This window comes from Trachypithecus francoisi, unplaced genomic scaffold, assembly GCF_009764315.1.
Source record: "Trachypithecus francoisi isolate TF-2019V2 unplaced genomic scaffold, Tfra_2.0 Lachesis_group7, whole genome shotgun sequence".
Taxonomy (NCBI): Eukaryota; Metazoa; Chordata; class Mammalia; order Primates; family Cercopithecidae; genus Trachypithecus; species Trachypithecus francoisi.
The window spans coordinates 9,901,522-9,914,627 of NW_022681472.1; the positions used below are offsets into that span (position 1 = coordinate 9,901,522).

Here is a 13,106-nt window from a genome sequence, read left to right on the forward strand (position 1 = left end):
AAGCTACCCATAAATTCTTTTAGCTTATAAAAAAGTCAATATTTTCTTCTATAAAACAACCATTGTTGTTTTTTCTTAGTATATTCTCATTTCCTCTTAGTATATTCATCTTATATGTATATAAATATACCAAAAAGTGGATTCTCAGTATTTCTTTTTAGTGTATTCTCATCTGTGTCAAATGTATTGCTTTAATAGTTTCTTTTTATGTATGGTTTTAGACTCTTCACCTTTATGAATATTTCTCTTAAAGTGTGAATCTCCAAGTAGGAACCTGTCTTCTCATATAATCTGAACAGTTTAGAATAATGGTATTCCTTTTATGGGACCTTATACATCAGTTGATACAGTCTGAGCTTGGAATACATGTTTTGGGCATTTTAATTGCATTTCTGGTTTATATTAACATCATTAGGATATTTTATTCATAATATCCTTTCAGTGTAAAACATATAACTGATCTTTCAATCAAGCCACAGACCTTTGCCTTGATACTGGTTAGTTTTTATCTTCCTGGTATTAATCCAATGTGCAAGCATGTTAGGATGCCTTTGATTATTTGATTCTGTTTTCTATGTTAGTTATCTGCACCAGCTTTGTGCATCCTGTGCTTTGTATCCCTTAATTGAGAAACTGAAATTTATGAATATAACAAGACTATGTTAATTTTGTAGAAATAGATTTCATCCATTGCAAGATAACTATAGGGGAATGCTTTCACTGTCTTATTTTTTTCAGATTTATATGTTTTGAAATTAGGGTTTAAATATCTGATATTACACTATCAGATATTAAGAAGCATTTGTTTTCAGTTGTTTTCAATGACATGTTAGAATAAATCAGCTTTCTCAAATATTATCTTGGAATAGCATACAGAGGCTATACAAGCTGTCCCTTTATGGCCACACTCTGAAGGTAATTCATGCTTATGCTGACCTTAACTTTAATCAACCCATGAACTATTAGAATCAGCGAATTTGTTATTTATTTCTATGAGTAATTTATTTTTTCCGCTAGAGCTTCAGTGGACTAACAGCAGCACAAAGTAGATTAACTTTTTTTTTTTTTTTGGTTTGAGTCAACCTGATTGGTGTTTAATTAAATTGTTCAGTCACCCTCACAGAAGATGTTTTTGAGTCATATGAATACATCTTAGATGCCATAGATTTTATTCAGGGTGACCATGAAGAAGTCTATTGACAAATCCAGGGTCCTCATTAAATATTTTCCTAGCTTAGAGTATTTTAAACTTCTGGTCAACAAAAGCAACTGCTTTTATGGTTCTCAGTTCTCAGCAGAAATTTATAGTCTGAGACTAATGGACGTTGGTTCATTTCCAAAAGATCGTGGTATTACATGGTATTCATATTTAATTGATAACAGTACAAACTTTAATACATCATTCTGTATTATAGATTATATCATATTTAGCCATCAATTTTTATACTATGAGTGTACCTTGACAATGTGTTATTTTTGTGCAAGTGATGCAAGAACATGTTAACGCAGGAATAAGGGACCTTAGAAAACATCAACTCATTTGCAGATTAAATCAAACAAACAAGCTAAACACATACACACATAGATTTGTGTTCATTCATGCACAGACATGGAAAAAAATTCAGACTAATAACCATTGTCTCTTGATTTCATTTCAGAGTTTGTTTCTTTGTATGTTTGTTCACTGTCCTGTGTCTATTGTTTGTTCACTGGCCTTCCTACCTCAGTCTGTCCCTGCTATAGTTCACCCTGTTTCGGACCTATCTTTCTAATATGTAGCTCATACCTCCACTGTACTTTAAAATTGTGACTGGTTCTCTCTTACTTGCAAAAGGATGTGCCAACTCCCTTCCAGCTTGACCAGTGCCTTCCATGATCCTCACGTTTCTGTCTCTCCTCTTCACATATAGTATCTTATGTTCAACTGAACATTGGCACCTGTAGTTCTTCCAGCATGCCTGCTGCTTCAAGCCACATACATGTTGGGAATGCTGTTCCCTCCGTTTAGAATGCTCTTCCTGTCTTTCTGCAAAATTCTGAGCCATCTTCCTACATCCAGCACTGAGGTTTCCTCTGTGCAGCCTTTTCTGCCCACTCCTTAATTACTCACTTCCTGCCCTCTGCTACACCGGAACTTTTCAGTAGTTTTTGTTTGTTTGTTTTCCGTGAAGGTATTTGAGTGTTTGAAATCCAGATATTTATATGTCTGTTTTCGCCACTGGATAGCATGTATCTCCAGGGCGTGACTCTCATTATTTATCTTTCAAACTTTTCGTCAGTTCTGTTATTATGAGAGCAGTGAGCCTAACACAATGCCCAGCAATTAATAGGAACTAAAGTCTTCTCGAATTGAGTAAAAGTGATTCTTTTAGATGACTAAGATATCCACAAGATAGTAAGTGAGTGAATGATCAACATCCTATAATGTTCGCCATTGACCTAGGATCACCAATTTCTCTCTGGAACTCATGGATGTGCTGTGGAGTCTTTGTCAGTAGAGATCTGGTAATGCAGTTGCCTGGGCCTGAGGAAATTCCAAGTGTATTTGACTAGAAATGTCAGGCACAGTGGCCAAATGTTCACATGTAACATTGAGTTTTAAAAATTAGATCATGTCATTAAATTTTGTTGGACCAATTTTTGTGATCATTTCCAGGTCAGCTACTTCTGATGTAAATGACGTGGAATTCACACTTGCTCTGCCTGGGTTTGAAGTTTGGTTCCTTGTTACTTCCTGTGTAACTCTGGGCAAGTCACTTCACTTCTGAGTCCCAGTTTGTCCATCTGCTTAATAGGGGACAGCACCTCGTAGGAGTAGTGTGAGGGTTGAGTGAGAGTGACTTGATGATGAATGTTAAGTGCTTAGGATAGTGTGCAGCGCAGAAGAAAACCTCACATGCTAGCAGCACTGCTGCATCCTGGTGAATTATGTTTAGGGGAATACAGAATGCTTATTAAGCTTGTTTAAGTGCAGGTGCTTTGCAGTTAAACATCCCATAGTTTACTTACTATGTGACTCGGCCATATTATTTAATTTCCCTGCTTCTTTTCCTCTTCTTAAAATGGGCATCATAATTTGACTCACCTTAAGAGTTTGGAATGAGGATTGAATGAGAAATGCATATGAAAGGTGCAACACAGAACCCTGTATATATTAGGAGCTTAAAAACAATTAAATTGTTCAGTCACTCCAACAGACAGAGATTACCCAGAGCTGTTATACTGACAGAGATTACCCAGCACATTCTAGAGAAAACTTTAAAAAATGAATGTCAGTTCTTTCATAGCATTTGTTTTTATTTGTATATTTTTGCATGGTTTTTGTTTTAAAATTAGTTCATTATAGCTTAGCAGGAATAATTTCATATTTGCTGGGCTTGTCATCATTGTCGGTAAGATCCTAAGTGCTGCTTAGCTACCTATAGTTTCAAGCTACAGAGTTAAAGGAAGGAGATCAACTCTGGCTACCTTTTAACCATTTGACATGGAGAACTTTTACCTTATCATCTTGGGTGTATAAGATTTCAAAGTGGAAATATCAGTTAAGAATTAAAGTGCAGTTGTTGGGGTACTTTCAGACAACCAGTGCAGAGTAGCATGGGAGATGCCCTCAGCACTGCCTGGCCCAGTATCTCCTCAGATGAGACCACAGGTGAAAGGGAGTGTGAAGAAGACAGCCATTCTAGCTTGGGACGTCATGGCATTCTTTACAAACAGGCGTGGCTGTGTTTGGGCACTGCTGGTTGCTAGAGGATGCATTGTGAAACACAAGTGCTGTGCAGCCCTGCTCTCGTGGACAACTGCTCTGAGCACCTCAGGAATCATTTGTATGTGTGAAAATTCTCTCTTTGGTTCCAAATCCTTTCCGTTGCCTACTCCAGTAAGGTATTTTTTTATTTTTTCGGAAATATTTCAGAAACTTTTTCTCTGCCCTCAATTTGCCACTTACTTATCGTATGTGAAAACAAGTTTTAATTTCCCCTTTTTGTTACTTTATATGGTGGTAGTTCTATATAAAATATGTAAGTCAAGCAGGCAGCTTTATGAAAAATCTGTGGACATAGGACAGAAACTCTAGTTTGCCCTCCTGGATAAGTAAAAGATTGCCAGGTAGGTCAGATGTTTATTGTTCGAATCCAGTTTACTTGGGTGGTTGAGTGTCAGTTGACCAGAACTTTGCTGTGAGAAGACAAGCACAAATCAGCTCCCTGGAATCCTCACAGTGCAGTGCCTCTTGCTTGCCTCACCCTACCCTGCCCAGTTTTCATGTCCTTTGGCTCCAATGTGACAAAGGATTCTGTCAGCCTGATGTTGTATCTGATCTGCCACTAATGCTTTATTCCCCCATAGAAGAAATCAGACGTTTCCAAAGTGGTAAGACTCTTCTGTCAGAAGATGAATGGAAGGTGTTAGTGCTGACGGGAAATACAGGAACTCGAGCCAATGTCACTCTCTGGGTGTATGGAGATAAAGGAGTCACTGGGCCAATAAGTCTTCGCAAGGACAGCTCAGAGCAGCTCTTCCTTCCAGGACAGGAGGATGAGTTTCAGGTAAACAACACTGTGATATTTTCCTGTGAACATTTCAAAGGCATTTCTGTAATGTAGAAGTGTGTGTGTGTGTGTGTCCCCTATTAAAATGAATCTCTGGTCTTTTAGAATGCCTGTAAGTTAATAATGCTTATTGTAACAATCAAAGGAAATATTTTTGCTCACATATCTTATTCGAGCAAGGAAAGTTGTAGAAAAAACTGCTTTCTTTAAAGACAGTTTATTTTAGTATATTTTCAAACTATGGATTTGGAACTGGCCCTATGAACTACCAACTTCAACTCAATTTATAACCAACTTATATGCTGTGTAGAGATTCTTCTGGTAATGAAAACTCTTCTTTTATATACTTGCATATACTTATAGATGTTGCTCACCTGAGCTATACAGGTGTGAAATTATTTTCTTTTTATAAAATTTGTTTCATCTTTTTAATTAAAAAGGTCTTAAGAATGAAACAATTTCCTTGGCATCTTCACAGGCCATGTTTTGAAGCTCTGCCCATGCCCATTCTAATTTCTCTCTCTTTTACTTCTTAGAGTCAGAGAACACTGGGCTGCTTAAGTTTGCATGTGGCTGGTTGCCTCTCCTAGTTCCTCAGAGCTTTGGCCAAGTTTCAATTAGGACAATTACATTCCACTTCACTAATCCACCCTTCCACTCCCACTGCCTGTGAAAGCTCTTTGGTGCACTGTTAAACAGCAGTCATTTTCTCTGGAGGGTATTCCTTTTGCATCCTAAGGCTGACTAGAGAATAGAGAATGATTGAGGACAACTTGTGTTGCCAGGAACCCAAGGCTATTTGGGGCTACAGTACCTGGCAATCACTAATACCCAAATGGTTTCTAGATTTTCAGACCTAAGCCTGTCATTCTACTTTTGTAATCATTAAAGTTAATTTTCACTGAAGAAAAGCAGTTGTCTGCAGTTGTGGAAGAGCACTTTGGCTCCTTGCACAGGCAGCCATACCTTATACAAATACATATTTCAAAAGATTATTTGAAGATAATTATTTAGAATTCAGAATGTGTGTGTATGGTTAGATCCCTAAGTCACCCCACAAAAGTCTAATTTTCCCATAATATACCTTGTGGTATATGTATTTATATGCTGATAAATCCTATCAATGTTTTTCTGAAAAATTTACTTATGGCCAAATCTTGGAATGAATGGTATAGATTCTCAGTCTTGATGCACATTGGAATTACCCAGGGAGCTTTAAAAACTACTGATGCCTGATTCCACCTCCAGAAATTCTAGTTTAATTTGCCTGAGGTGCATTCTGGGTATTGAGGTTTTCAGATGTTCCCCAACTGATTCTAAAGTGCAACCAAGGTTGAGAATGCTGGATATAGCACTAGACTGCAAATCAGGTAAGCTAGATTAGAGTCCTTGCTTCCCACATGTTAGTTATGTGACCTTGAATATGCCACTTAATTTCTGCAGGCTAGCATTATCTTTATATATAGAATACAGGCAATAATATCTTTTCTTTCTAAATTTTAAGGTAGTGTGATGACAAAAAGAGAAAATGTATATAAATTAAAAAAGGAATCCTATTGACATATGGTAAAACTCATAAACTGGTTAAGAACAGAAGCCTTGGAGTCAGAGACCAGGTTCAAATCACCCTTTCACTAGTTTTGTGACCTTAAATAGACTGATTATCCTTTCTAATCCTCAGTTTCCTACTTAGTACAAGGTAGGTAATAATACTCACTTAAAAACCTTGCTGTGAAATTTAAAGAATGCCTGGGAAGGTGTGTGTCGTGCGCTGCACCCGGTAAATGGGAAGTGCTCTGTAGGGGACAGATTGCAGGCACTAAGGACCCTCGCTCTGCTGGTAAATGGCTCAGGATATGTTTTCTACCAGCCTCTGTCATTTACTGTGAAGAGTGAATAGCTCTAAATTATTACCTCAGTGGTGGAGATTGGGGCTACATGTGGAAGTTTCCAGGAGCGTAGAGTCTTGTGGACTCCAGGTCAGCAGGATGGGCATTGTCTGAGAGCTTGTGAGACACACAGAATTTTGGTTCCCATCCCAGACCTACTGGATCAGAATCTGCGTTTTAACCGTATCCCCATGTAATTTGTGTGTGCACTAAAGTTTGAGAAGCACTGGCCTAGGGGTTAATGGGCTCTGGGACTGGGGCTTTATGATAGTTTGAGAATCCTAAATTAGGATGAATTGACACATTTCTACTCTCTCTCCTCTGTGAATATTGATTCTCTTATTCCTTTTAATTGGCATCATTTGCCAGTTCTAAGTTTGTCTTTCATTCTCTTTTCCTTCTTTCCAGTCCTGAAGTGAGCATATAGCCATTTTTGAGGACAATGTGGGATATTTTATTAAACCTGGGTTCAAATTTTACTTTTGGAACGTTCTGTGTATCCAGCTGTATATCCTTAGACAAATGACTTAACCTCTTTGAGTTTATTCATCTTTTAAAGTAGATGCTTAAAAGAGCCTTACCCTTCACAGGGTGACTGTGTGGATTGTAAGGGACAAGAATATCAAGTCTTTCCCGCCTGGCTGGCACAGAGCTGAGTAGCAGTTAGTTCTGCTCTTCTGCAGTAACAGGCAGATAGGTATCAAGTCACATATGCTTGATAACCAGACTGTTCAGATATCCCTTTATTATTTTCACTTAAATTGTGGAGAAAGGAAGTTTACACTTAAGTGCTAATAGATTCTTGGGACAATGAAAGGATATTTAAAGTGTGATTTACCTTTTAGAGACAAAGTAGCCTCAAACTGGAGGGTAACTTCCCGCTTTCTCTGGGAGGAAGAGCTAGCCTCTGAGTTCTGCCACTGAAACCAGCTCTGGGAATAAGGAAGTGGGGGAAATTGGCTGTTGGGGATTAACATCCCTATTTTCCATCTTCCCAGTTGACACCAGCATAATTTCTCTTGACCTGGTATTGAAACAGGCCCAGTTCTGTTCTAGCTGCTGCAGTCTGTAGGGGAAAGTGGTGGTGGGCACTTAAAAAAAAAGAATTGTAAGCATGGGAACTGGGTATGAAAGAGGAGTTCGGATAGTTTCTAGGTGATTTGACTGTCCCAGCTCTTTCAGGGTCTAGTCCATAGGTAGGCAATGTCTATTCAGACATAATATGCAAGTGCCTACCTATTTATATCTCTAGTCTGCAGAGATAGATTGGTACCTATGGTAGAAATAATGACAGTGGCTATTAGGTAAGCCATTAAGTAATAAGGTGGTATATTACATTTAAAAAAAATTCTCACAGCTCAGTGACCTGGACATATTTTATTATACTAAAAATATCTGCTTATAAGTCTGTCTCCCTTGCTAGGCTGTGTATGTCTCCAAGTTAGAGACAGTGCTGTCATTTTCATCTTTGCATACCTGTGGACTCGCATATTGTTTATTGTTTCAATATACATTTATTTAGTTGAACTGAAAATTTTATGCCATAAGCATTATGTGACCATTCTTACAGATAAAGAAATTGAAGATAAGAGAAGTAAAAAAACATACTTTACTCAGTTTACAACAGTCAGGCTCCCGGTTGAGCTCCAAGTGATTCCAAAGCCAGTTCTCCACAGTGCTACCTGGATTAACAAATACTCTTGGTCCTCATCAAAAACTAAAGCAGCACCCATATTCTGTGGGCAGGTTTGCTTCTCTTCCTTGAACGTAGAACATCTATATCTTAACCTAGGTATCATCAAAGACGATAGGATTTTCAGAGTACAAGGAAGTTCTAGACTCACACTTTCCTTAAGCTTGTAGAAATCACCATATTTAGCTTTTCTTTGGTGAAAATTGTTTTTTTTTTTTATTATTTCTTAAAATACAAGCCCATCTTTCTGTCATTGGAACTCAGAAAGTGTTGGCTTCCAGTGAGAAATGTGTGGTAGTCGGAGAACTGAGCATATGTGTGTTCTTCATCCTGTTCTCTCATTTGACTCCTTCCGCATATTTTTAGTCAAGTCTCATGATATTTCTGTCTCATACTCTGTGTCTGTGAAGTTCACTGATTGTTTCTTGAGGGCACTTCTTTTCTAGACTCTGAAAGAGTTCCTGAGAGCTTTTTAACTATTAGGAACAAAAAATGCATTTAGTGTAAAGAGAAAGAATTTTTTAATGTGCTTAATTTAAAACATTCTGATAATTTTTTTCTTCTTTGCATTTCATTTAGGTTGAAATAAGAAGCATTGGAAACATATATAAGATAAGGATAGGACATGATGGAACCAGTGAGCAACCCGAGTGGAAATTGCAGAGGGTAATCATGTCACTTATTTTTTTCTTCATAGTTATTCTCTGATGAAAAGAAGCAAGCAGGCTATGTAAAGCAGTGAAAATGGTATTTTCCTAATTACAGATGCCCCTTGACTTACAGTGGAGTTATGTCTCTCTAAACTCATGGTAAATAAAAATATCCTAAGTCAAAAACGAATTTAATGCCAGTGACATAGCAGATGGTTCCCTACTTACTATAGTTTGACTTAAGATTTTTCGACTTTATGATGGCGTGAAAGCTCAGTAGAAACTGTAACCCATCATAGAGGTCACACAGAGCTCTCTGACTTATGATGGATTACTTCCCAGTAAACCCATCATAACCTCAAGAAATTGTAAGTTGAACTATGGTAAGTTGAGGGCCATCCGTATTGTAAATAATGTGAACAAAATTTTTGTGGACATAACACTGTAAACAAATATGGTTCATTCTTGCGAAAGGTTTTTTTTTTTTAAATAGCATATTTATGGTTATATTTGCAAAGGTAATATCTGTTCATAGAAGAAATCTGAAGAATATGGTGAAGTGTAAGAATAAAAATGAGTTGTTATTCATTGATCATTAGATGACCCCTCTGGTGGTGCTTTTTTTTTTTTTTTAAATCTTTTTTCTATGAATCTCTTTCATGGTTCCTTGCAGTCTCATGTGCTTTCTCTCTCTCAGTATAGATATAAATACATACACACACATATATCACATATATATGTGTAAATATCAATGTAAAATACAGCCATGTGCCACATAGTGATATTTTGATTAGCAGTGGACTACATATACAATGGTGGTCCCATAAGATTATAATGGAGCTGAAAAATTCTTACTGCCTGATGTCATAGCTGTTATAATGTCCTAGTGTAATGCATTACTCATGTATTTGTAGTGATGCAGGTGTAAACAAACCTGCTGTACTGCCAGTTGTATAAAAGTATAGCATATTCAATTATGTACAGTACATAATACTTGCTAATATAAGCAACTGTTACTGGGATGTGTTTTATTTATATATATATAGAAAATATATTTTCTATATATACGTATAATACCATATACTTTTAATCACTTAGAGTGTACTCATTCTACTTATTAACAAAAAGTTAACTGTAAAACAGCCTCAGGCAGGCTTTCAGGAAGTATTCCAGAAGGTATTGTTATCATAGGAGATGACGGCTTCATGCATGTTGTTCCCCTGAATATCTTCCAATGGGACAAGATGTGGGGGTGTAAGGCAGTGATATGGGTGAACCTGACACTGTGCAGGCCTAGGCGAATGTGTATGTTTATGTCTTTATTTTTAACAAGAAAGCTTACAAAGTAAAAAAGAAAATTTAAGTAGAGAGCCAGGCGTGGTGGCTCATGCCTATAATCCTAGCACTTTGGGAGGCCAAGGTGGGTAGATCACGAGGTCAGGAGTTTGAGACCAGCCTAACCAACATGGTGAAATCCTGTCTCTACTAAAAATACAAAAATTAGCTGGGCGTGGTGGTATGCGCCTATAATCCCAGCTACTCGGAAGGCTGAGGCAGGAGAATCGCTTGAACCTAGGAGGCGGAGGTTGCAGTGAGCCGAGATCTCACCACTGCATTCCAGCCCGGGCAACAAGGCGAGACTCTATCTTAAAAAAAATAAAATAAGTAGAAAAAAAGCTTATGGGCTGGGTGTGGTGGCTCACGCCTATAATCTCAGCACTTCGGGAGGCGGAGGCGGAACGGAACACCTGAGGTCAGGAGTTCAAGACCAGCCTGGCCAACATGGTGAAACCCCATCTCTACTAAAAATACAAAAATTACCCGCATGTGGTGGCAGGCACCTGTAATCCCAGCTACTCGGGGGACTGAGGCAGGAGAATTGCTTGAACCTGGGAGGCGGAGGTTGCGGTGAGCCGAGATCATACCATTGCACTCCAGCCTGGGGGACAAAAGCGAGACTTTGTCTCAAAAAAAAAAAAACTTATGGAATAAGGATATAAAGAAAGAAAATATTTTTGTATGACTGTAGAGTGTGTTTGTGTTTTAAGCCAAGTATTATTACAAAAGAGTCAAAGGGATTTTTAAAAATTAAATTTTTAATTTATGGAAGAAAAAAATTTTTTTATGAATTTAGTGTAGCATAAGTATACAATGTTAATGAAGTGTACAGTAGTGTACAGTAATGTCCTAGGCCTGGACATTCACTTGCCACTTACTCACTGACTCACCCAGAGCAACTTCCATCCTGCAAACTCCTTTCATGGCAAATGCCCTATACAGGTGTACCATTTTTAATCTTTTATGTTCTATTTTTACTTTACCTTTTCTATGTTTAATAAGTTTAAATTTGTAAATACTTATCATTGTGTTACAATTTCCTATAGTACAGTAACATGCTATCCAGGTGCGCAGCCTGTGAGCAATAAGCTATACCATATAGCCGAGGTGTGTAGTAGGCTATTCCATCTGGGTTTGTGGAAGTGCACTCTGTGATGTTGACACAATAATGAAATTGCCTGACAATGCATTTCTGGGAAAGTATCCCCATTGTTAACACATGAATATATATAAAAACATGTATAAATACCTTAAATATGTACATATAAATACATGTATATATATGTTTATATGTGCTTTGCCCTTTTAGTGAAATTGAATCATGCTATGTATGCACTTTGGGATCCTGGTTTTTTTATTTTTTATTTTTATTTAATCATGGCAGTAATAACAATAATAATACTGAGTATTTGTTGAGTGCTTAACATATGCCACCTACCTTACAAATACCATTGTATTTCTGCGTGATAGCAACTCTTTGTTTTAGGTACCATTAATATTCTATTTTACATATGAGGAGACTGAGGCTTGATAAAGTTATTTGCCTGAGGTTCCTCAGTAAGTGGTCTTATTTTATGTTGGACTCCAGAGATTGAGATCTTAAGCACTATCATTGGACCTTAAGTTTATTTTCAAAAATAGATGGTAATTAAAATCTTAAAAGCCTTGAGATTTCTGTACGGAAGCACTAGATTATAGTGGAGTCAGATGAAATGGTTTGAATCGTAGAACATCTTTGCTTTCTGGCTTTAAATGCAGTATCTGTCACTGGTTCCTTTACAGTACATGATATGTTATTCCAAAATGCTTGAGGTTTAAAATTTGGAATACCACTGATAGAGTCTAGCAAAATATTTCTTTCTTTTTAAGTGTTTTTTAATTTTATCTGTGATTTTTATTATTGTATCTTTGGTTGTATAATGAAAGTAATTGAGAAAAATGTTAATTTAGCTGAAATATTTATTGTAGCATTTCTTAGCATATGCCTATATAGTGAAATGTTTTCTAGTCATACAGGAACAGGTAAATATGTTCCAGTCAGTAAGTCAAGAAATTCCTACTTAGCACCTAATATATGCCCTGCATTATGCTAGACGATATGGAGGATTTGAGGTAACCATTTGGTGACTTTAAAGTTTTCTATTTAGAAGCATTGAAAGAATTTGAAGAAGAGAAAAGCAATGACCATTTAATAAGATACAAAAACCATGGAACCTGCAAAGTGTAGTAAAATCACAAGCTCTGTGCCTGTGAATTACTGGGGAAGGCGAGCCAGAACATTTTAAAAGAAACTTACCCTTGAGTTAAGTGGGCCTGAAGTCAATAGCATGGCTTGTGCTTTCTCTGGGGCCTGTGAGTGAACAAGTGGTTGAGAGGTATAGCAACATCACTACACAGTGATTCTTCAACTGGAGGAAAAAAAACATCCCCAGCAGAAGCCATCCAAGGAAGGAGCACTCAGTCCTGGGAACCAAGGGAGGGGTCATCCATTCCTCTGGTCAGTGGTAAAGGCTTCTGTGAAGAGTAAAATGGGTAGAACATTAATTAATTGATTGAATTGAGCAGCTCGAACTGTCATTACCAAAGCAGTGTAAGAGAAGGGGCTTTTCCTACAGCGTACTTTACTTTTTATTGTGAAGTGATTTCAAATTTATTTAAAAAATTACAAGAATGGAACAAAGAACTCAAATTTCACCCAGATTCCCCATTGTTAAGGTTGCACCCCATCTACTTTGCCATTCCCTGTTAAAATGTATATATGTATGTGTGTTTATGTGTGTGTTTTAATCATTTGACAAATATTTACTGACATGATGTCCACTGATTCTTCGGCTATGTAAATATCTTATTCACCATAAAATTTTTACCCACTAATTTTAGGATCCATTGATGATTCTTGCCTTAGTCAGTTATTACTGTGATGGTTGCCAAATGGTGATTTTTATATTCTATTGTTATTTCTCTACATGTTAATTGGCATTCT

General features: G+C 37.2%; 1 protein-coding gene across 1 annotated transcript in view; it reads left to right on the forward strand.

The window, feature by feature from the left end:
* The first annotated feature begins 4,169 nt into the window (after positions 1-4,169).
* LOC117079157 (lipoxygenase homology domain-containing protein 1-like) overlaps positions 4,170-13,106 on the forward strand; it is a 36,924-nt gene continuing 27,987 nt past the window's right edge. Inside the window, exons 1-2 of the mRNA XM_033202787.1 lie at positions 4,170-4,550; positions 8,715-8,801. Coding sequence (XP_033058678.1) covers positions 4,332-4,550; positions 8,715-8,801 — 306 coding nt within the window. The 5' untranslated portion in view covers positions 4,170-4,331. The remainder of the gene's footprint in view (positions 4,551-8,714; positions 8,802-13,106) is intronic.